This window comes from Tamandua tetradactyla, chromosome 2, assembly GCF_023851605.1.
Source record: "Tamandua tetradactyla isolate mTamTet1 chromosome 2, mTamTet1.pri, whole genome shotgun sequence".
Classification (NCBI taxonomy): Eukaryota; Metazoa; Chordata; class Mammalia; order Pilosa; family Myrmecophagidae; genus Tamandua; species Tamandua tetradactyla.
In genome coordinates this window covers 144,426,410-144,452,300 of record NC_135328.1, presented here as the reverse complement: position 1 = coordinate 144,452,300, position 25,891 = coordinate 144,426,410, and the positions used below count along the sequence as shown (strand labels likewise).

The 25,891-nt window shown below is 35.6% G+C and overlaps 1 protein-coding gene across 1 annotated transcript in view; it reads right to left on the bottom strand.

Moving 5' to 3' along the window:
* Positions 1-400: 400 nt before the first annotated feature.
* Positions 401-25,891, bottom strand: part of MYCT1 (MYC target 1) — a 37,784-nt gene continuing 12,293 nt past the window's right edge. Inside the window, exon 2 of the mRNA XM_077149306.1 lies at positions 401-3,001. Coding sequence (XP_077005421.1) covers positions 2,499-3,001 — 503 coding nt within the window. The 3' untranslated portion in view covers positions 401-2,498. The remainder of the gene's footprint in view (positions 3,002-25,891) is intronic.

Sequence of the window (25,891 nt, the reverse complement as noted above, 5' to 3'; positions counted from 1 at the left end):
GAATCACGGAGTTCCTGGCCGTCTGGAAATCCCACAATTCATAAACCTAGCTTTCTGAAGCTGGTTTCCAGTACCCTCAAAACCAGGCTTCAAACAGAGAGGATTTTAGCTGTGGTGACCCATGGTGGCCATGCAGGTCTGTCTCATTCTGATGAGACACCTCGGGACCTCGGGATCTCAGGACCGCAGTCTATCCTTTCCCTTGACTTACTCCGCAAGAGCAACTGTGTATCTAGTGTTCCTACACGGGTGCCCTCTGCTTTGTTTAAGTCAGAGAGAGAGATCCAATTAAATATGTTCTTGCATGGCTTCACCTATGCAGTGCCACGCTAAAGTCATAATTACCATTTCACAAAATTCTTTAGTAAACATGAAATCTGGTTTCTCTTTGTTTCTTCCATAAATTGTGAAGCAAAATTGACATCAGTTCATTTTTATTGAATAATCAACAAAACATTTCAAATAAAACAGCTGCAACCAAAAAACAGTGCTTTAATTTCACATTTCATACACTAAACAATATTCATAAAATACTCATCTTGATTGCTTCACAACTCAGAAAGAAAAGTCAACAATTCCGACAGATGGCTAAATACAACAGAAAATTTCTGCTCTCATTTTCTTAATTTGAGAGACAGAAAGCAGTTTTACTACTAATGTAAGTTCTAAAAAACCATACACTTTGCTTACTTCTCATATTAAACATTAAAAATGACATACAAATAAAAAAATGGTTTTGTTGCTAAGTTTTTCATAGTCTCTGGAAATCTTTCTTGGCTATATGAAAACTAGTAAATTTCCTTGTTAAAAAAAAACAATTTATAACATCTTGGTTTTCTATCCTGTGAGCTTTGAACACCTTTTTTCTCTCCTTTTCTTCTTCTTTTTCACTTTCTTATTTCTTCCTTCCTGTCTTACTAGCTCACTTTATGGCATATTGTATTAGAGAGTATCTATCTATAGGCATCATGGAAAATACCCATCTTTAAGGAAAATGGATACTATAAACTAAACAAAAATAGTAGAGATAATGCTATCAAGAAGCTCTTATATGTAAAAATCCTTACATTCTTGAGCCATATCCAGATTCTATTAGTTTAACTACTACTTTGTGGAAACACGAATGAGAGTATGTTTTGTTCACTGAAAATCGCTACATCCAGAGAAACAAATGAAAAGCAACATAAACTAAATGTTCACGATATCAGATACCCAGTGAACTTATTTCCTAAAATAGAAAAGGACAGCCTCAGGCAGCTGTACACTGGAACTCTCTGGCACCCACCTTTGGAGATGGCCCTTCCTTTAAGAGGGTGGCCGCCTGAGGAAGTTAACCCCTTAAATAATAGCATACACCAAAGTCCCTGGGCCATGCCACGTGACAATCATTGTACAAAGGCTCTTCAGTTGTGGGGGTTAGGAATTCATAGAGAAACAATGGAAGGATGAGCCTGGTATTCAAGAGTCAATGCAAGACGGGGGGTGGGAGTGGGGGGTTACTTCTTCATAGTTGCCACTTTTATTTCTATGGCAGACTATGTCTCCCCCACTGACCCTGACTTCTTCATCTGTGAAGTTATAAGTGAAGATCCCTAGATAAAATGCTCTCCCAGTTGCTAGCTCTAAGTCAAAGAAATAATTATCGGTCCCTTAATAGACAAGCAGACTCAGTGTAAAACTCAAAGTTGGTTTGTAAGTCAGATGAATTGCATTTGTTGTTGCTTTTGTAACAAAACAGCATAACTATAGTCAAGAAGAAAAGTTATATCATCATGTCAGTAAATCCAAGGATTTTGCCTCAGTGGTATATGGATAACTATTTGTGGGAAAAGCACAAAAAGTGTCCATGTGAGAAAAGGTGTTTCAAAATTAAGTTTCAAAACTGAAGCATCCTGTGACCCCCAACAAAGTTCAGCTTCCTTTGCTTAATTCCCACAGTTCTCATAAATTCAGTACGATCAGGAACTTTAGAATTTCCTGTGCTCTCTCAGTTTCTGACCATATAATCCATTAACATTCCAAGATTATAAAATGGCGATAGTGTTAAATTGTCATTCTAAAGTAAGTAAAATTGAAATCCCTTAGGATAGAAGTATTTTAAGTGACAGTGATTTTTCCCCCTTTATAGTCACATTGGAAAATGAATAAGGATTGCAAATCACAAATATCTAAAGATCATATTATAATCTAAGATAGACTGTATCACAAGTGATTCTTAGATTAGAATCCCTATCTTTAACAAGCCTCACCTTGAATACAAAATAAATACTATTTGGAAAACCGTTACCTATTTGTGGGACACAAGGAAAAGAACGTTCAAAGAAAACGTGGTATTAATACACAGTAATGTACAACTTGTCGCACTCCGGAAACCCCTTGGCAGTGTGGACCAGGTCCTGAGCATTTCTTTTAGCCTATTTCTGATTGACTTTCTTTAGGAGAGTAAAGAAAAGAAAAAACAAAAGACAAAGACACAGCAGGACCCAAAGCCTCCCTACTCAGACATCTGGGAATGCCTTTATGATAGACTCATAGGCTGGTGGGGGTGGTGTGGGGAGGCCAACGCGAAGGCTATTGCTAGACCAGTGGAGATCAGGACGGCTCAGACTGTGCGACGTGGTGATGATGGGGGAGGTATTGGAAGAGGGCAGAGTTACCAGCTGACTGTCTGTGTCCACTGGAAGTGGCGGATATTGCAGAAAGGGATGGAAAGTTGAAGCCCTGAAACTTGATTTTCGTGGAAATGAATTGGCTTGATCCAGGGACGCTTGTCGCTGGAAGGTGAGACTGGCCAGGCTGAGGTTGCTTCGACGTTCACAGCCACTGTGGCGGTAAAACCCAGTTCTGTTGAGGCCGTGCGTTCTGGATCGCCGGCTCGAACTCCACTGCGAAATGGGGGCACTGGCTCTTCTTCGAGACAGGCAAACAAAGAGAGCCCAAATAAATCCTCCAATTACGAGCCCAATCGCCATGGACACCGTGAAGGACATTATAAGATCCTCTGAAATGAAGCAAACAAATAACCAAATCATTTTTCCTTAGAAAGCCATTCAAACTAAAAACACAAGGCAAATAGTAACTCAGAGTTCATGATGACTTTAAACATACTTTGAATTAGGAAGAGAGGCTATGGTGCTTACTTGGATATGAAGCAATGGAAATTGCTATGCTTCCATTTATTAAAGCAAAATGATAAAAATAAATTTCTCAGTGATAGCATTCTGGGGTGCTTATGCCATTCTTATCATCTTGAAGAAATAAGAAACCAAAATAGTCTCATTAAGGCCATACTTTAGCTCTTGAATTTTTTTGCAAAGTTACGAAAGTAGTCCAAAGATTGTTTCCTTCTGAGTTAACAGTGCTAACTAATATGTCAAATCAGTGAAGAATTTCTTAGTCACTTGACTTTGCCTTTCCTCTCTTTGCTTTCATCAGTCCTGTTGAAACCTCCCACCTGTGATTTCTGTGGTCATTTTGTGATAGGAAGTGCTAGGCCAGGATCGTCTGAGGAAATGACAGATTTATTTCCTGGATTCCTGAGCTGTTACTTATAAATCTAGCACCTGATGGCATGACTTATGCAGACCACCAGGCTCTTTCTTAGTACCCAGTTTCGGCTTACGCTTCTATCTTGCCTTATGTTCTGATAATGAGATTTCTGTCCCTGAATCTATGTCTTCTATAGAATCTCTGCTACACACCAGTATCCTCCAATTCACAAACTTATATTTGTTCACATTTCCTTTCTGGAAAAAAAAGAAGTAGACCTTCCCAAATGAATATTCTGTTTTACTGCATCTCTTTTTGAACTAAAATTATCCTCTTGACTGAAACTAGTAGCTGAGTCTCTTCTTTACGTGGAAAAACTCTCTGGATATTAGGAGACCTTTTCAGCCTTACCATCTACCCCAGTGACCCCCGCCTCCAACCCCTGAACTAACCCTTAGGCGATGCTGATTTTTTCACTATTCTAAAACCTCTTATGCCCTCTCAAAACTCTATGATTTTCCTCACATTTTTTTATAGCTGATACTATTTTTAATCTTCTATAGAAATTTATTCTTTCCATTTCAGATATCACCTCTTTGAGGAAGCCTCCCCAATTTTTTAGACCAAAATTAGTTACTGTTAAGAAAGGACACAAGTTACTTTGTCTTATTATTTATCTAGGGGCACTGTATGGAGAGAGCGGCGGAGTAGAAATCAATTTGTTGATTGTGAGTTTGCAAAAGAGCCCACAAATTTTCACATTTCCTACCATCAAGAAGTACAAGAAGTAGAGTCTATTTCCCCACCCCTTGAATACAGACTGGCTTCAAGGTTTGCTTTGACCAATAGAATGCAATGAAAGTGAAGTTGTGCAAGCCTAAGCCTAGTAAGCCTTTCAGTCTCGCCCTTGCTGTTCTTGGGAACCCTACAATTGCCAGCATAGAACAAGACCAGGTTAGCCTGCTAGAGGAAGAAAAACACATGGCTAGTCCCTCCTATGGTGCTGTCCACACAATTGATTGTAGATACATGAAAGAGCCCAGCAGAAAAATCATCAAGTTGATCCCAGCCTAAACTGCCAACCCAGAGAATCATGAGCTAAGCAAATGACTATCGTTTTAAGTCACTATGCTTTAGAGTGGCTTATTACACAGCAAAAGCTAACTGCTACAGGGGTTTTGAGCTTAGTTTTGTCCCTAATATTTTTGGTGATTTAATGAATTTTTTTAAATGCATTGATTTTATTATTTCTAAAAAAAATGAGGGTGTTAGATCTTAGGATTGTCAAGTTTCTTTCTAACTTATTGTTGTAATCTAAGACAATAAATAGAAAATCCAGAATGCATAAATAATAAAAGAAACCAATATTAATAAATACATAAGAAGCAAACAATGTTATTTTTAGGATATACTTTACTATCTTTTGATTTATATTGTCACATAAAACCATACTTGTGCTCTATTTTCACAAATACTTACATCAAAATCCTCTCAAACAATTTTTATATAGAATCTTAACAATATAAACTGTTTATAAAGATGGGACTTCTGAATTATAAGATGATTTAGGGTAGATCTGGTAGGCCCAGTACTATTTATGCAAACTCTCTTGGAAAAAAATTAGGTTGAGCCTTAGCCTTAAAATGCAATATCTTAAACAAACAAACAAAAAAGCAAAATTTTAAGACAGGGATTTCATAGATTTGGCCCAGATCAAGAAAAAGTAAATAAATGTAGTCACAACCTAAAATTATCCTTCTTGGTAATATAGTATAATTCCAAATTAACTTGCAACTATCAGTGCCCACAAAATTTAGAACAAAAACTTCGCCTGAATATAAGTTAATAGGAATTCTGAGTTGTGAAGGCAACGGCTGCTATGTAAATCAGAAGCTCTCAATACTTCTTCCAAAAGTCAATAGAGAAAAACAAAAGAACAAATAAAAATACACAAAGCTCATGCTTCAACATAATTAAAAACAAAGAGGGTGGGTCACAGTGGCTCAGCAGGCAGAGTTCTCACCTGCCATGCCGGAGAACAGGGTTTGATTCCCGGTGCCTGGCCATGCAAAACAAAACAAAACAAAACAAAGAGTAGTCAAACTTCAAGCTATCTGTAAAATGAAGAACAAAATAAGCAAATTACTACCCATGCTTTGATCATAATCCTTCATGTAGAGTAAGGCAGTCCTGGAAAAACATGTGAAAGTAACGGAAAGGTGGTGTTGCATATGAGCACACTGAATACAGGAAATGGACCTTCCAAGTATATGTATGCAAAAGAGCAGCCTTAGAAAGGTTATTTCATCCCCTGAAGAAAAGGAGGATAAATGAGCCAGTCCTGAAAAATCACATATTGTATGAGACTATTTATATTCAATATTCATGATAGGACAAACTATAGAAGCAGAAAATACATCAGTGTTTCCTACAACTGGGGCTGGGGTGGAAAGGAATAGGGGTGACTGCTAATGAGTACAGGGTTTAATTGGGGGAAATAAAAAATATTTTTAAATTAGTCTGTACTGATGGTTGCACAACTCTGTAACTGTACTAAAAATGTTTGAGATGTGACTTACAGCTCAGTAGAATTGCTTTTAAAAAATAAAATGAAGGAGAAAAAGAAGCAAATGTGAAGGGAAAATTTAGGATTGTTCAATATAAAAAAAAAGTTTTTAACAAATGAAAGGACAAACAAACTCTTCCCCAGTTCTGCCCTCTGAAAACAAAAGTAAGTCAGTAAAGAAACCACTGAGATAGAGGGCACTTTTGAACTGACAATCTCAAAAACCACTCCAAAAGCCAGCCTAACCCCAGAAATTAAAAGATGGAGTGTTTTCACCTCTCTTTACATATAAAAATATTTTTTAACTACAAAATTAAAATAGAAAATAAGAATCCAAAGTTAATCCTGCTGATAAAGATCCTCTTACATCAAAATAGAAAAGAAAAAAAGAAAGGAAAAGCTAACAAAAACAAAAAACCCACAGCACAAAAATCCAAAGCATATTAAATATACATAAATAAATCAAGCATTCAGGTATATGAGAAAGCACTGTGAAGGAGAAATTTATAAATTAGGGGCACAAATTAACAACAAAAATAAGGAAACAGGCTAAAAAAAATAGAAGAAAAAGTGAAAAATCACATCAGGAAACAAAACAAAATTACAAAGTACCCAAAGAAGAATAGATTGGACATATGCTAGTAAAATTATCAAGCAAGGAAAGAAAACTTTCTCAGTCACAACAACTTACAAGGGAAAGATAATTAGACTTGTGTGCTTCTCAAAAACAGCACACCAATCAAAGTAACAATGGCAAGTATTCCAATGTTCGAGAAATTCAGGGAAAATAGTTTGAAAAATATTTTATATTTATCCAAGCTCTCCTTAAAGATCAAGACAATAGAAAAGTTCTAAGCTCATCCCAAGCAATTTTGCATCCATGAACCATTCTTCAGGGACCTACTAGAAGATTAATTTCAACCATGAAACAATTGGGAAATTTTCAGCAAAATGACTGAAGACAAGCATCTAATATATTAATTGTAGATTTAAGGTTAAAACAAAAGTGGGAACAATGTAATAAAATGGTACGTTAAGGGATATAGCCTATATATTATGTGTAACATCTTCAGCAAGGTAGAAATATTGCAACTAAAAATGGGAGGAGAATGAGAAGGGAGTAGGAAAGTAGAATAAGTGCCTTGACTTATTTAGTTACTAGGTGTAAAGTAAAGGATACCACTGAGAACTGAGAAATAAGAGCGCAAAATTTTTTCCTTTTTGAAAAGGAAAATTAAGGCATTTTAAAAGTTAACTAGCAGTGCAAAATATTAACTTCCTAAACATCAAATGATATTTTAAAAATAAAAGAACAAAGGAAAAATGTAGAAAAAAATTTTATTTTTGTATAAGAGAATGATAATATAAAATAGTAGGGCAGAATTAAGGCCATACATATGTCATATTAATACATGTGAATGGATTTAATACCTGTGAATGGACTTAATTTAGCTGGTAAAAGAAAAAGATTTCAATTTAAGTGCAGATTAAAACACACATTAGTGTTTTTAAAATGTTGAAAATGAAAGGATGGACAAAAGCATATCAGATATTAGTAAAATTCTTCATTTCAGACATAGTATAATTCAAGCTAAAAAGCAAAGCAATCTGAAAAAAAGGGGTATTTTTAATGTTCGTTGTCACAAACCACATAAAACTTTAACAACTGTGAATGTCTATGCACCAAATAACGCCAAACCGTCTTTATGAGATAAAAAAGCTACAGGATAAACAAGGAGACATAGATAGAAACACTATTAATAAGAAATATTAACACAGCACTCTCAGTACAAGTCATTAGATAAACAAAAAGAATAAATAAGGATATAGAAGACCTGAAGAACATGATCATTAGGGTAGATTTAATGGAAGCATGTTCAGAAAGATTGTACCTTTTTCTCGAAAGTTCATAGACCATCAACAAAAATTTGCCAAATATTAGATAACAAAGAAAATTCCAGGAAGTTCCATCACATAGTGTGGTAGATTGACTTATGTACCACAATTTAGACATGTTCTTAAACTTAATGCACATTCCTGCTTGTGTAAAACCCGTAAGATATCTTAAAGAGATTGTTTTTAGTTAGGGTGTGGCCAACTGAGGCAGGGTTTGCCTACTTTTGGGTTCCTGGAGACCTTATAATGGGAAGAAACTGGATGCCAGAATCAGAGAGGGCCACAGGTGAAGCCAGAGACCTGCAGGAAACTAGAAGAATAGACACAAGAAAGGAGAGGACAATGCCACATGGCATGAAACAGAGGTGAAAGCCAAGGAATCCCAAGAATTTCCAGCAGCCAACACCAGGAGGTTATGGTCTTCCGGGAGAAAGCAAGCTTTGTCTATGTTTTGGTGTTGGCCTTCAGATCTCTTAAACCATTAGCCAACAAATGCTTGTTATTTAAGCCAACCCGTTGTACGGTGTTTGTGACAGCAGCATGACAAACCAATACACACAGAAATATTCCAAACGACACTTTCTGATCACAAAGTAAGAAAACTAGAAATTATTTACAAAGTTGTTTTTTTTTAAATGACTCTGCTACCTGGAAATTTAAAAACCTTTTCTTAAATGATTGTTGGGTGGAAAGGAATATACAAATGGAAAATACGTATTTTCTAAAAATTAATGGTAACTGTGGTATATTGAACTACATACCCCCATTTAGACATGTTCTCACTCTTATTTTTAATCTATATTTCTGTGAGCATGAACCTGTTGAAATAAGACCTTTGGAAGATGTTATTTTTAGTTAAGTCATAGTCCACCTGAGTGAGGGTGACTCTTTATCCAGTTTACTAGAAGCTTTTATAAGCAGATTCAGACATAGCTAGAGAAAGCCATAAGGAGGAGCCAGGAACCAGGAGCCAGGAGTCAACACAATACAGAAGAAAAAAGAGAGGATATCACCATGAAATTTGAGGTGGGGGTAGAAGCCAAAGATCCCCCAGGACTGGGGGCAGCCAGTACTGCAGATTTTGGGGAGAAACTTCACCTTGCTGATGCCTCAATTTTGAAATTCTAGCCTCAAAACTATAGGCCAATAAACTCTCATTGTAAAACCAACCTATTATGTGGTATTAGTCATAGCTGCCTGAAAAAACTAAGACTGTAACAAAATCACCACATATCAGAATCTATGGAATACATTTAAAGTAATGACCAAAGGAAAATTTATAACACTAAACACATTTGTCAATAAAAATGTGAGTAAATTAAATGAACAGATCAAAAACTCTAGATAAATGACAACAAAGTAAACCAAAAGGAAGCATAATGGACATATTAAAGGTAATTTAAAAATTAGTTAACTGTGGAATGGAAGCAAATCCTAAATCAGTAGATACAAATAATACATCAAAGGAGGCAAAACACTAGCTCATCTGAAGAAGAGAAAATAAGAAAGGAGAAAGGAGAAGTAGCCATAGAGATAAAAAATTTTAATCATATGATAGAGGATTACGGGCTTTAATACAAAAAATTTAAAACCTAGATGACATGGATAATTTCCTAAAGAAATATAGATTACCAAAAATGACATCACTGTCATGGTGATGAATATACTACTATGTGATGATATTGTGAGTCACTGATTGTGTACCATGTATGGAATGTTTGTATGTTAAGAATGTTCATGTTTGTATGTTGTTTTGGCTTGTCAATTAAAAAAAAAGACATCACTGGTGAGAAAATCTTGGTTTTATTAATAAAATCTTAATTTAAAAATCTTGAATTGACTAATAATATCTGTAGAAAAATTAGATTATCAAAAAAACATCAGACCCAGATAGTTTCACAGGGGAATTATATCAAAATGTCAAAAGAAAAACAGAGCAGTATTACTTATGAATATAAATGCAAAAGTACTAAATAAACTATTATCCAATGGAATCCAACACTGTATTAAGAAAACAATGCAATGACCTAGTGGGATTTTCATTCTAGACATGCAGGGTTGATTCAATATTAGAAAATCTGTTTATAATGCATCCTATTAATATATCTGAGGAAAAAGAAATGAATATCTTTATATATGCTGTAGAAGCCTTTGACAAAGTTCAGTAACTCAACATCTCTTACTGGGAAAATAGGAATTCATGAATACTTCTTGCCTCTCTTTCAAGTGTGTGTGTGTGTGTGTGTGTGTGTGTGTGTATGTAAAGCATGCATTACTTAATATAGAAACACTAAAGGAAGAGAATGGAGTGGAAAGGATGGAAGACAGAATAACGTGGAAGTTGGGGAAGAGAGTGATTCTTTTCTTATACCTCTTTGTATACTTTTAACTGTTAATACATGCTGTTGTTCAGCATACTCAAAAAATAATATAAACCCATCAATTCCCAAATGGAATGCAGAGAGAAACAAAGGAACTAAAATATTGCAAGTGAATTTCATAATAACTCTGAAAGAAAAGGGGGAGAAATGAACTAATCTACACGACTTTGGAATTCTTTGCTTTGTTTATACACTCTAAAGCAACAACTACCACCAACAAAAGCAGCAGAAATCTTTTCACAAAATAAATATTTACACAAATATTGTACTCTACTTTGATTTTTTTTCATTGAGATATGGATGGATAATTTCATATTTATTTTACGTGCATTCTAAGATTGAGCAAAACAGTAGATATGCTATAAATAATGAAAATCAAGTTTGTTGCTGTAAGACAAAGTACAGTTACAAATAAGGAAAAGTAGAAGACTAGAATGAACTCTATGGTGTAGGATTTGAGTAAAAAAATATCAGTATGAACTCATAGACAGAATGATAGATAGATGGATAGATAGATGACAGACTATAATAGAGGGACTATCAATCAGCATAGATGTAGCCTGTTTCCCAGCTATCTTGGCTAAGACGGCCTAGCATGAATTACATCCTAATACCAATATGCATACCTAGCTCTCAGCTTTTGGTTTCTAAATACCACTGTATAGTAACAAGAACCAGGACTCCTTGGCCAAATTTCTGATTCCAGACTGGGCCAGGGAAGGTATAAGATGTGCCACATCTATCCTGGAATGCAGAAAGTAAATGCTCAAAAAATGGTGGAGCCATAGCAAAATGACACCGTGATGACCCTGAAGCGGATGCCAGTAGCGAAATCTTGGAATATTTGATCAAGTAAATAGATAATGATTGAATAGTTGATGTCCCATTGAATAAAATAAGAAAGAATTCATTTATACCTCTATAAATGAAAAACTAAACAAATAATAGGAGAGTCTTTTCCTCACAGTAGCGTTCCAGATAATAAATATAGAAGAAATGATGGAGGTGAAATGTCATCTTTTGGCAAACCACCACAATGATAATTATTTAAGGCAAGATTTGTCAGTAGATGTAAATATGAGCAGACACAGTGTAATGAGAAAAGGCTATTTTAATAGTTTCAAGGTATCACTCTATTCTAGTTTGCTAGCTGCCAGAATGCAACATACCAGAAACAGAATGACTTTTTACAAGGGGAATTTAATAAATTGCTGGTTTACAGTTCTAAGGCCGAGAAAATGTCCCAATTAGAACAAGTCAATAAAAATGTCCAATCAAAGGTATCCAGGGAAAGATACCTTGGTTCAAGAAGGCCAATGAAGTTCAGGGTTTCTCTCAAGTGAGAAGGCACATGGTGAACAGTCAGTTTCTCTCTCAGCTGGAAGGGTACATGGTGAACACGGCGTCATCTGCTAGCTTTCTCTCCTGGCTTCCTGTTTCATGAAGCTTCCCGGGAGGCATTTTCCTTCTTCCTCTCCAAAGGTCACAGGCTGTGGACTCTACTTTGTGGTGCCACAGCATTCTCGGGTCTCTCCAAATCTCCTTCATTCTCCAAAATGTTACTTCTTTTATAGGAGTCCAGAAACTTATCAAGACCCACCCAAATGGGTGGAGACTTATCATCACCTAATCCAGTTTAATAACCACTCTTGATTAAATCACATCTCCAGGGAGATGATCTGATTACAGTTTCAAATATACAGTACTTAATAGGGATTATTTTATCTTTATGAAATGGGATTTTGATTAAAACATGGCTTTTCTAGGGGACATACATCCTTTCAAGCCAGCACATGCTCCACAAGATACGTATGAACTACAAGGGAGCAAATGGGAATTTTATGGTGGGAAAAGCTAATGGATACCACCTTAATCAGGTTAGCAAACATAAACCACCCGTAATAAGCTAGAACAATGCAACACACCTCCTAATATGATGCACTAAGAAGGAACAAAATTGCCTTGGTGGTATTCCTGTTAAAATGTGTGACCGGAATTTTGAGAGACATCCCATAAAATACTTGTCGGCACTTTTCAAAATTGCGGAGATCATGGGAGACAAAGAAAAACAGGAACTATACAGATTAAAGGAGGTTAAGGAGGCAGGACAAATCGAGGACATGTGTGACCCTGCGCTGGGTCCTGGACCAGAAAATGGACATCAGTGGAGCAGTTGGAGACTTTTGATAAAGGTCTCATAGATTAGCTATGATTACTGCATGGGCATTAATTTCCTGTTTTTGATCACTGTAGCATGGCTAGGTAAGATTTTAACATTTGGAGAATGTGGGAGAAAAGTACTTAGCAATTCTTTGTATTACTTTGAGACTTTACATGTTGGAAATTATTTCTAAGGTAGGTGAGAACTCTGCCACTGAGCCACCATTGCCCCCTAATTAAAACTTTTAAAAGTACAAAGAAGAAAGGAAGATTAAACACAAACTAAGCTACAGTTCAAGCTCGTCATAGGTGCCAAAAGTAACCATTTCGCACTAACGTAGCATATAGAAAAGACAGAACGAAAAGTGCAAGTGAAATGTGTTTCCAGTTTGCATATATAAATTTTAACACTATTAAGCTTGTAGGAGAAAAAAAATATATGAGAATAAAGTTCCATGAACTTAGGCTTTAAGAAATCAAGTTTCACCTTCAAGGAAACAACAAATATCAATATATTCAAACTGATCCTAATCCAATAGTATAAGTCTCATACTTTAAGGTAATAATGAAACGCAAAATAATATGATTATGCTGCCATAACTTGAAATTCACAAGTTATGTTGAAATTTTTAGATATTTAAGACATTACCTTCATATATTCATATTGTATTGAAAACTATATATACATACTGGAGCTGAAGGAAAAGGACACTGACTGTATAAATAACATTGCCCATGTATTAGAGGAGTTTATACTCTATTTTGGATTTCAAAATCCATATAGTAAATATGAAATAAAACACAAAGCAGTTTATGCACAGAGACTATTTAATCTAGTTGGAGATTACCATAAATTAGGCAAGTCGAAGACAGCTTTATCGAGGAGAGGAGTCTTGGATTAATGCTTGAAAGATGGGTGGGATTTACACTGAGAGATAATACACTGATAAGTAAATGATGTGAACCAAAGAAGAAAGGTAGGCATTTACAAGTATTAGGTTGAAAAGAGAATAAAAAGGAAAAGATACATCTCGTGGGCAATATGCAGAAATTTGAATGGAGTAAAAGTGAGAAAATTTATGGGACTTTTGTAAAAATGAGGACACATTCTTTCAATTGACAATTATTAAACATCCATCATGTCCATGATAATTGTATTAGTTAGGGTTCTCTAGAGAAACAGAATCAACAGGGAACACTTGCAAATATAAAATTTATGAAAGTGTGTCACGTCACCGTAGGAACGCAGAGTCCAAAATCCACAGGGCAGGCTGTGAAGCCGATGACTCTGATGGATGGCCTGGATGAACTCCACAGGAGAGGCTCACCAGCCAAAGCAGGAATGGAACCTGTCTCCTCTGAGTCCTCCTTAAAAGGCTTCCCACGATTGCATTTAGCATCACTAATTGCAGAAGACACTCCCCTTTGGCTGATTACAAATGGAATCAGCTGTGGATGTAGCTGACGTGATCATGACCTAATCCTATGAAATGTCCTCATTGCAACAGACAGGCCAGCGCTTGCCCAATCAGATGAACAGGTACCATAACTTGACCAAGTTGACACCTGTCCCTAACCATGACAGTAATTCTGTAAGATGCTGAACTTGGGTGCCTCTGGAGTATCTTTTTGGAATTTCTGGGATTGGATAAATCCGGAGCTTAACAGAGAAGCTCAATTGGGAATCTTCATGATATGAGGGTTTCAACCATTCACAGAAAGCACATAAAATAAAAATAAAAGTGTGTTAGTGGAAGTGAGTAGAGATTAACCTTCCAGGAAAACCAGAATTCAACAGGTGGGAGAAGTAAACAAAGAAATTAGAAAGATTAATCAAAGAGGTGTGAGGAGACAGGAAATATTAGCAGCACTGACTCAAAGTGAGGAGGGAATTTTAGACGCAAGCGATTAGCAGACAGATGCCCCAGAGTGATTTATGTATTCATTCATGTAACACATAAAGCACTTATTCAGTCCCAAGTATTGGTAAGCATATGAGCAAAACAAACTTTCTTCCCTCCTGGAGTTTACAATTGAGGGGATTTCCACTAAAATAAGAAAAGGGCAATATCCTTTGAGTCTGCATCAATGGCCCTTTTCTCAGAGCAGGTTCAGATCAAAAGATGGAGCCATGAGTTCCACTCAAAGAAACTCAACCTCTCCACTGTTAGTGCAAGACAATAAAAACGCTGAGCAAATTTACCTACTGGGAAGGATGAAAGATTGAGTTGGCAGTGAGATCTGTGATGGCCTCAGAGCAGAGAGGGTAGTAAAACAAGTCTGATCATCCTGCCGTGATGAAGCGGTACATTACTAAGTGGTGAACTGTCACTGGAAGGATTTATTCATAGGGTAGTTTAGATTTCCAGAGAATCCATGAGGTAATTATCATGACACATTTTTATACAACAATAGGAACAAAATCAGTCAGAAATTCTCCTGGGGTTTCAGCTAAAACAAACTCTTAAGAATACCTTGGCTCAAACTCCTCATGCTATAGATATTGAAAAAGAAGCCAAGGTTTATGTGGCAGAAAAAATTCTTGATTATTTTAATAATCAATATTCACAATTAGCATGGGTTGGGAACTATTGCTTTATGATATAAAATATGAAGGCAAATATTTAAGTTCTTGAATTACATGTCTTCTTTTGTGTATAAACCTACAAAATCACTACTAGTTTCTGATTGAGACTCTGAATATCTCAGGATTTTGTATGTATAATGGATAAGATTAAAGAAATATATTCACTTTATTTCAGGTAAATTGGGGCAAAGCAAGAATCTGAAATGAGAAAATAGATTTAGTTGCCCCCAAACATTTAAAGTCTACAATAGTTCCCGGTCATGATCTCAACATACACTCTTCGAGCCTCTCTACAACAGTTTCTCCCAATAAATAAAATTTTCCTAAGTATTTATCTATAATAAGATAATGGTATAAGGCTTAGTTTCATGAAAAAGAATTGAAACTTTTTAAATGTAGAATGAAGGGAAAATAATTTCTTGCCTATTGAAGTGATTGGGAAAATTAGGAAAGACAAAAAGATACATGGAGTGAGAAATATATTTATATGCTAGGTGACAGATTTATAAAATATTTTTATCGGTCTAATATAAGGAAACAAGGATAATACCCGAAATCCAGTAGAGAAGTTGTTCAAGAATATGTTCAACCACCAAAATCTTAAAGGACAAATTTTAGTTTTGTAACTAAAAAGATCACATCCATTTTTGGTTGACCTAAAAATACAATTTTTCCAGGAGAGCAACTTGACAATAAACTTACTTAAAATGATCATTCCCTGGGGCTTGATAATATCTCTATTTGACCTGCAGCTGTTTTGTCTGTGTTCAAAATTTGGTTGGATGACAAGCAGAGTAGATAATAATGACACAAACTATTACTATGAAAATAGAAGAATGTATAGGGTTATATAGATATTAGAAAAGGATTTAAATTTAAAAATTATATGTGCATGAAAATTATGATAATAATATGTACACATTAATGATAAGCAGCATAAATTTTAAAGAATATAAAGTAGGATCATATGAAGCAACAGAAGTTATAAAAATGATAGAGGAAAGAAGTATCATTTTGCCTTTGTTGTAGATTCACTTACTATTTGTTCTTCATTTCAGGACATGTACCATGAAAATGACTTCTTAACCCATAAAATCAGCCAAAATACAATGTTTAAAACCATTGCTTTAATTCTTATGGCCTTGCCATAAATGCTGATTTTTAAAAAGTTACAAATGATAATGCCGATATGACAAGGTCTAAGACTTCCCAAGATGTTGGAAAGCTCTGTTGAATCCAAACCACAAAAATAAATGTAGATTCAGTTAGACATTTCTACCTATCATAACTTGCCAAACCCAACCAAAACCATTCCAGCCAATCCTAAAGAACACCTAGAGCATTATATAAGAGTCTACAAAGGTTCCATGCACTAGGGTAACTTTCCAGAAACCTACAACCTCCAGATGAGTCCCTGTACCAGATAAGTCCTGAAATGCAGAGGGGTCAGCCTCTCCCGAACATCAACTAGTTCCACCCCCCACCCCATGTTATCAACAGCCCCTTTCAACATGAAAAAGTTAGAATAGGCATAGCCCAAATACCCCTAAAAAGTGGGAGAAAGATCAATAGTGGTGGTGGAGTTATACAGAGAAGTTAGGGTTTAACAAATAGTACGATTGTTGAATCATTATATTGATATATTTTTAAATTTTTTAATTGTATAATATAACATAAATACAAAGTAAAGAAAGAAAAAAGCGATAGTTTTCAAAGCACTGTTCAACAAGTAGTTACAGATGGATCTCCAAAGTTTGTTATGGGCTACCATGCCATAATCTCAGATTTTTCCTTCTAGCTGCTCCAGAACATTGGAGGCTAGAAGAAATAAATATTTTTTTATTATCGCAATCGACTACTTTTTGTGAAAAATAACATATATACAGAAAAGCAACAGATTTCAAAAGACAGTGCAACAATGAGATGCAGAACAAATTTCGGAGTTTGGTTTTGGTTACAATTTCACAATTTTAGGTTTTTACTTCTAGCTAGTCTATGAAACTGGAGACTAAAGGAATACCAATACGATGTTTCCACAGTCACACTCACATGTTAGACCCTACCTTCTCTGTATAACTCCACCATCATCTTTGATCTTTCTTCCACTCTTTGAAGGTATTTGGGCTATGCCCATTTTAACTTTGTCATGTTGGAAGGGGCTGTCAATAATATGGGGGAGGGGGGAGGGACTAGATAGAGGCTGGGGCCTCTGGGTTTCAGGACTTCCCTGGACCATGCACCTAAACAAAAAACAAGCTATATTGATATTTTTTTTAGTCTTAGAGCAGCTAGAAGTAAAAACCTAAATTGTGGAATTGTAACCCATACCAAACTCTGAAATAGGATCTGAAACTAATTGCTGCGCTGTGCTTTGAAATATACTGCTTTCTGTAGATTTGTTATTTTCACATACACACACACACACACACACAAAAGCTGATTGTGGTGATAAAAAATTTTTTCTTCTAGCCACCAATGTTCTGGAGCAGCTAGAGGGAGAAATCTCAGGTGATGGTCTCGTAGCCAATGGCAAACTCTGAGATCTGTCCTGTAACTCCTTTGTTGAAGAGTATTTTGAAAGCTATTGTTTTTTCCTTTCTTTGCTTTGTAAATACGTTATATTAAAAAGATCATAAAAATACATGTAGAAATGCAGAAAAACAAGGAGAAAACAATAGTGAGTCATAACTATACAGCCCATTCCCGTATGGTTTTCCACAGGGATTCTTTTTATTTAACTATAGTGAGTTATTCTTCTCATCAAAATTGTGGAATCCAGAAAATACGTAAGGGAAACACCATCTATCAACCATACATCTTTAAATGTTCATATATATAATTCTATTCTGGCAGGCTTTTGACAATAAATTTTGGGAGCTTTATTTTTAACCCAGTGTAAAAGAAAATGTAACTGAAAGAATAAAAAATTGGCACAGATATTCCTTCTTTAAGAACTGTCTGTCTTCTTATTTCTCAGCAATCTTAGAGGAGGAAAAAATGACCCATAATTAATTTCAAATAATTACAGTATAACACAACTAATGAGACAAAATTATTATTTTTTAAAATATGTATTTCCCTTTGAAGGCAAAAGAAACAAATTCTAACTTTGGTAAGTCATCTCACTGCCATATAAACTAGATATTGTTACCCTAATTTATAATATGTTTATACATCTAGTAAAGAGCTGACAAATGTTAAGCTTTCAATGAAGATATCTATTACTATTAATATTTATTTAGCTCATCCAAGCTCTTTCACTCATCTTGGCCTAATACCAGCCACTATAATACTTTGCAATTCTAAGATCCTAATATCAAATCTGGTGTGGGATAAATCTAATCAAAACCTCAAATTCTGAAAATGAGTATTAAAATTTAGTTGATGCCACCATCTAGTGGTCTTAAGTTGAATTGTCCCACACTGAAAAGTGATTTTATCAGTGACAACAGAATGGGACATTGATTAAACATTCAGAAAACTCTTTAATGTTACAGGAAACATAAGCTCAGGTATTATCAAAAAGGACCACGTGGCTCTTGGAACCTTAGAATGTATAGGATGCTTCGAGAAATAGGAAAGCTTTGGCAATTTTTTTTAAAGAAGAATAACTTTTGGTGCACAATCTTAATTCATTACCTAATTTAAACAGTCAGAGAGAGCATTTCTTACGCATATCTCATCTTTCAAGAAAGCCTATTGACTTTATTTTCACAAAGGTCAGAATCCAACCTTTTCTCACTGTTTTCTCTGCTACTTACCTGGCCAAATGACCTCTCACCTGGAATGTTGCAATAGCCTCCTACCTGGTCTCCCTGCTACTGTCTTCGTTCCCCTCCTTCTCCCACTACACCTTATTCTCAGCATGGTACCCAGAAAGAACCTTTCTCAATGGAAGTCTAATCATCTCAGGTCCCTTTTCAACACCCTCCGTTTCTCCCACAGTAAAAGTCAAACACTTAACAGGCCCTGCTTGGTCTGTTCCCAGTGATCTGAGTCCAAATCCTGCCACTTCCTCTGGTGCATGCAGGATCAGCCTTGCTGCTCTCCTCACCATTCTTTAAACACACCATATGTGTGTTTACTTCGTTGTTACTTTGGCTGCCATTCACCTTCCCTCAGATATCTACCTGGTTAATTTCAGGGTGTTTTCTTATATGTCATCTTCTCATTGAACCTCCTTTTACTAGCTGATTAAAAATTACATTCTGTTCCTCCTCGGAGGCTTAGCTGGCACTCTTCATTTTCCTTTTTCTTTCCAGACGAATAGGAACTAGACTCATAAAGTAAATGAGATATGTTGCATAGATACTACAAGTCATTAGTGTCATATTAGTTGAAAGCTAGGAAGATAACTTGTATCTTGAATAGTTAGAAAAAGTACCATGGAAAAGACAAGATTTGAGATGCATTTTTGACAAATAAGCAAAAAGCTGAGAAAAAAATCCCAAATTTGGAAGTAGGTTTGACCGAAGACATAGGGCACAAGCCATGTTTCAAAGGCAATTAGTCATCTGGTATTGTTTGAGTAATCAGCAGGTTCAAAAATAACAAGGAAGCATATCCTTTTCTATAAATGATGGACTAACTTGTATCAACCCCCTGAGACAACTATAAAAGATGGATCAAAAATAAGTTTAAAAATTCTGGGCTGAGAAGGCAACAGAGAATTACTACATACTGCTAACTTTGGAGAGCAAATTCTATGAGGAAAGAAAAGCCTTTGTCACAGTAATACACAAAGAGAAGCAAAAAAATTTGAGTAGCACTTCGTGCAATCTCAGTAAGCTCAGAACACAAACTTCGGAGTTCAGGTCCTGCTAAGGAAGACAGAACCTGGTACACATGGCAAACTGTAAGTTGGGTCTCTGAAAAGCTAGTCCACGGGAATAAGGGCAAATGAGAAAAACAGCAGACCTCACAAAGTTAACAAAAGGCCACTCAAAGTAAATCATAAGGAAAGTAGAAGAGAGTAGGTAATTAAGAGGAAGAAGGTAAAGAAATAGGAAAAGAAGTAAAGATAAAAGAAAAGAAAGAGAAAGATTCCCAGGGGTGTACATCTCCTTGGCAACATGGGACAGAAATCCTGGGATGAGCTGGGACTCGGCATCATGGGATTGGGAAAACCTTCTCAACCGAAACAGAAGAGAGAAATGAGACAATATAAAGTGCCAGTGGCTGAGAGATTTCAAACAGAGTTAAGAGATTGTCCTGGAGGTTATTCTTATGCATTATATAGATATCCTCTTTTTAGTTTATGGTGTAGTGGAGTGGCTGGAGGGAAGTACCTGAATTGTAGAGTTATCTTCTAATAGCCTTGTTTCTCAAAGATGATTGTATAATGATCTAGCTTTAACAATGTGATTGTGTGATTGTGAAAACCTTGTGTCTGAGGCTCCTTTTATCCAGGGTATGGACAGATAAGTAAAAAATATGGATTACAAATAAATAATAGGGGGAAAAGTTAAAATAAATTGAACAGATTGAAATACTAGTGGTCAATAGGAGAGAGGGGTAAGAGGTATAGTATGTATGCTGATTTGAAAGGATGTATGTCCTCTAGTAAAGCCATGCTTTAATCAAAATTCCATTTCATAAAGGCAGAATAATACCTATTCAATATTGTATGTTGGGCAAATAGCAAATTAAAAGATGTTCCAGGAGAGAAATCCAGATGAACAAAAACAAAAACAGATAATAAAATAAATCTATAAGTTATCAAGATATTAAAACTATCAGTTGTGAATTTTAAAGTAAATGAAAATTAATGTCAAAAAATTAATAAGATGCAAAATTTCAGCAGAGAATGGAAATTTATTAAAATAATCAAATAGAAATGCCTAAGTAAAATAAGAAAATATTTGGATTTCATTAAAATGTAGAATATAAAAACATGTGAGCTGCATCTAAAGTTTGGTTTAGGGGAAAATGTATCGCTTGAAAGGCATATGTTAAACACCGAAATTATCCAGTTTGAAGAATAGAGGGGAAAATAGATCAAGGATTAAAAATGGTGAAAACAGCCAGATTAAAAATAATGATAGTGACAATATTCAGCAGAATAATGATGGTAAGAAATACTAACTTATTATAAGAAACAGTGAAAGACATTGGTAGGAAATGGTAGAACCAACTTGTTTAAGTGCTTACAAATATTAGTTAATCTAGAATTCAATATCCAGCAAAAATACCCTTTAAGGACCAAAGTGACATAAATTTTTTATCTGGAGAAAACAAACTCAAATTCACCACTAGCAGACCTACACGAAGACATGCTAAAGAGAATCCTTAGGCTAAAGTGAAATGTCATCAAATAAGTTGAATCTTCAGGAGGAAATGGAGAACATCAGAAATAGTATGAGGGTAAATACAAAGACTATTTTCTTTTAACGTTTTAAAACTATATATATCACTTTTTATAGCAAAAATTTTAAATTAAAATATTGTTTTATGGGGTTTGCAAAGTGTTTTCTATCATTGTAATGCATGTAACAATTATCACACAAAGGATTTAGTGCAAGATGTGCCTAAACCTATTAGTTTACTTTTTTAAACTTTTTTTATTAATTAAAAAAAATTAACAAACAAAACATTAAGATATCATTCCATTCTACATATACAATCAGTAATTCTTAATATCATCATATAGTTGCATATTCATCTTTTCTTAGTACATTTGCATCGATTTAGAAAAAGAAATAAAAAGACAACAGAAAAAGAAATAAAATGATAATAGAGAAAAAAGACTATACATACAATACTTCTTACCCCTCGCTTTCATTTACCACTAGCATTTCAAACTGAATTTATTTTAACATTTGTTCCCCTTATTATTTATTTTTATTCCATATGTTCTACTCTTCTGTTGATATAGTAGCTAAAAGGAGCATCAGACATAAGGTTTTCACATTCACAGAGTCTCACTGTGAAAGCTATATCATTGTTCAATCATCATCAAGAAACATGGCTACTGGAACACAGCACTATATTTTCAGGCAATTCCCTCCAGCCTCTCCACTACATCTTGAACAACAAGGTGATATCTACTTAATGCATAAGAATAACTTCCAGGATAACCTCTCGACTCTGTTTGGAATTTCTCAGCCATTGACACTTTGTCTCATTTTACTCTTCTCCCTTTTGGTCGAGAAGGTTCTCTCAATCCCTTGATGTTATTTCTCAGCTCATTCTAGGGTTTTTCTCAGTCCTTTGATGCTGAGTCTCAGCTCATTCCAGGATCTTTGTCCCACGTTGCCAGGAAGGTCCACACCCCTGGGAGTCATGTCCCACACAGAGAGGGGGAGGGTGGTGAGACTGCTCATAGTGTTGGCTGGAGAAAGAGGCCACATCTGAGCAACAAAAGAGGCTCCCTTGGGGGTGACTCGTAGGCCTATATTTTAAGTAGACTTGACCTATCCTTTGTGGGGTTAAGTTTCATGTGAACAAACCCCAAGACTGGGGGCTCAGCCTATAGCTTTGGTTGTCCACACTGCTTGTGAGAATATCAAGAATTCAACCTGGGGAAGTTGAATTTCTCCCCACTCTCACCATTCCCCAAAGGGGGCTTGCAAATACTTTTCCAGTCACTGATCAAATCATTCTGGGATTCATCAGGGCATCACTCTGGACAAAATCTCATGTCCTACCTGAGATTCCAAGTACTTATGACATTCAATCAAGCTATCTACATGAGTTATATTAGGAAATGCTCTAGTCAAAATCTAAATTTTGTAACAAATAAGCATTTTTTGCTTTAGTTTCACACATAAGCTGACATTTTAAAGTATTAATTATCATCTATTTTCAGCACCCTGCAATAATGACATTCCTTTGCTCTTCCTCATGCAAAAATATTTTTAAAATTTGTACATTGTACATCTCACTATTATTATACACTATAGGCATTCCTAGATTATACCATCCTGATCTTTAACATCTATCTTTCTTTCTGATTTCATTTATGTCCCCAGCCCTCCTCCCTCTATCATTCTTACATGCAGCTTCATTCAGTGTTTTAACATAATTACATTACAGTTAGGTAGTATTGTGCTGTCCATTTCTGAGTTTTTGTATCCTGTCCTGTTGCATAGTCTGTATCCCTTCAGCTCCAATTACCCACTATCTTACCCTATTTCTATCTCCTGATGGTTTCTGTTACCAACGACATATTCCAAGTTTATTCACTAATGTCAGTTCATATCAGTGAGACCATACAGTATTTGTCCTTTAGTTTTTGGCTAGTCTCACTCAGCGTAATGTTTTCAAGGTCCATCCATGTTGTTACATACTTTATAAGTTTATTCTGTCTTAGAGCTGCATAATATTCCATCGTATGTATATACCACAGTTTGTTTAGCCACTCGTCTGTTGATGAACATTTTGGCTGTTTCCATCTCCTTGCAATTGTAAATAATGCTGCTATAAACATTGGTGTGCAAATGTGCCTTTGCCCTTAAGTCCTCTGAGTAGATACCTAGCAATGGTATTGCTGGGTCATATGGCAGTTCTATATTCGGCTTTTTGAGGAACTGCCAAACTGCCTTTCACAGCGGTTGCACCATTTGACATTCCCACCAACAGTGGATAAGTGTGCCTCTTTCTCCGCATCCTCTCCAGCACTTGTCATTTTCTGTTTTGTTGATAATGGCCATTCTGGTGGGTGTGAGATGATATCTCATTGTGGTTTTGATTTGCATTTCTCTAATGGCCAGGGACATTGAGCATCTCTTCATGTGCCTTTTGGCCATTTGTATTTCCTCTTCTGAGAGGTGTCTGTTCAAGTCTTTTTCCCATTTTGTAATTGGATTGGCTGTCTTTTAGTTGTTGAGTTGAACAATCTCTTTATAAATTCTGGGTACTAGAACTTTATCTGATATGTCATTTCCAAATATTGTCTCCCATTGTGTAGGCTGTCTTTTTACTTTCTTGATGAAGTTCTTTGATGCACAAAAGTGTTTAATTTTGAGGAGCTCCCATTTCTTTCTTTCTTTCTTTGGTGCTCTTGCTTTAGGTGTAAGGTCCATAAAACCGCCTCCAATTATAAGATTCATAAGATATCTCCCTACATTTTCTCTAACTGCTTTATGGTCTTAGACCTGATGTTTAGATCTTTGATCCATTTTGAGTTAACTTTTGTATAGGGTGTGAGATACAGGTCCTCTTTCATTCTTTTGCATATGGATATCCAGTTCTCTAGGCACCATTTATTGAAGAGACTGTTCTGTCCCAAATGAGTTGGCTTGACTGCCTTATCAAAGACCAAATGTCCATAGATGAGAGGGTCTATATCTGAGCACTCTATTTGATTCCATTGGTCAATATATCTATCTTTATGCCAGTACCATGCTGTTTTGACCACTGTGGCTTCATAATATGCCTTAAATTCAGGCAGTGTGAGACCTCCAGCTTCGTTTTTTTCCCTCAAGATACTTTTAGCAATTCGGGGCACCCTGCCTTTCCAGATAAATTTGCTTATTGGTTTTTCTATTTCTGAAAAATAAGTTGTTGGGATTTTGATTGGTATTGCATTGAATCTGTAAATCAATTTAGGTAGGATTGACATCTTAACTATATTTAGTCTTCCAATCCATGAACATCTATTTAGGTCTTCTGTGCCCTTCCATCTATTTAGGTCTTCTGTGATTTCTTTTAACAGTTTCTTGTAGTTTTCTTTGTATAGGTCTTTTGTCTCTTTAGTCAAATTTATTCCTAAGTATTTTATTCTTTTAGTTGCAATTGTAAATGGAATTCGTTTCTTGAGTTCCCCCTCAGCTTGTTCATTACTAGTGTATAGAAACACTACAGATTTTTGAATGTTGATCTTGTAACCTGCCACTTTACTGTACTCATTTATTAGCTCTAGTAGTTTTGCTGTGGATTTTTCAGGGTTTTCAACATATAGTATCATATCATCTGCAAACAGTGATAGTTTTACTTCTTCCTTTCCAATTTTGATGCCTTGTATTTCTTTTTCTTGTCTAATTGCTCTGGCTAGAACTTCCAACACAGTGTTGAATAACGTGGTGATAGTGGACATCCTTGTCTTGTTCCTGATCTTAGGGGAAAAGTTTTCAATTTTTCCCCATTGAGGATGATATTAGCTGTGGGTTTTTCATATATTCCCTCTATCATTTTAAGGAAGTTCCCTTGTATTCCTATCCTTTGAAGTGTTTTCAATAGGAAAGGATGTTGAATCTTGTCAAATGCCTTCTCTGCATCAATTGAGATGATCATGTGATTTTTCTGCTTTGATTTGTTGATATGGTATATTACATTAATTGATTTTCTTATGTTGAACCATCCTTGCATACGTGGGATGAATCCTACTTGGTCATGACATATAATTCTTTTAATGTGTTGCTGGATTCGATTTGCTAGAATTTTGTTGAGGATTTTTGCATCTATATTCTTTAGAGAGATTGGTCTGTAGTTTTCTTTTTTTGTAGTATCTTTGCCTGGTTTTGGTATGAGGGTGATGTTGGCTTCATAGAATGAATTAGGTAACTTTCCCTCCCCCTCAATTTTTTTGAAGAGTTTGAGCAGGGTTGGTACTAATTCTTTCTGGAATGTTTGGTAGAATTCACATGTGAAGCCGTCTGGTCCTGGACTTTTCTTTTTGGGAAACTTTTGAATGACTGATTCAATTTCTTTACTTGTGATTGGTTTGTTGAGGTCATCTATTTCTTCTTGAGTCAAAGTTGGTTGTTCATGCCTTTCTAGGAACTTGTCCATTTCATCTACATTGTTGTATTTATTAGCATAAAGTTGTCCATAGTATTCTGTTATTACCTCCTTTATTTCTGTGAGGTCAGT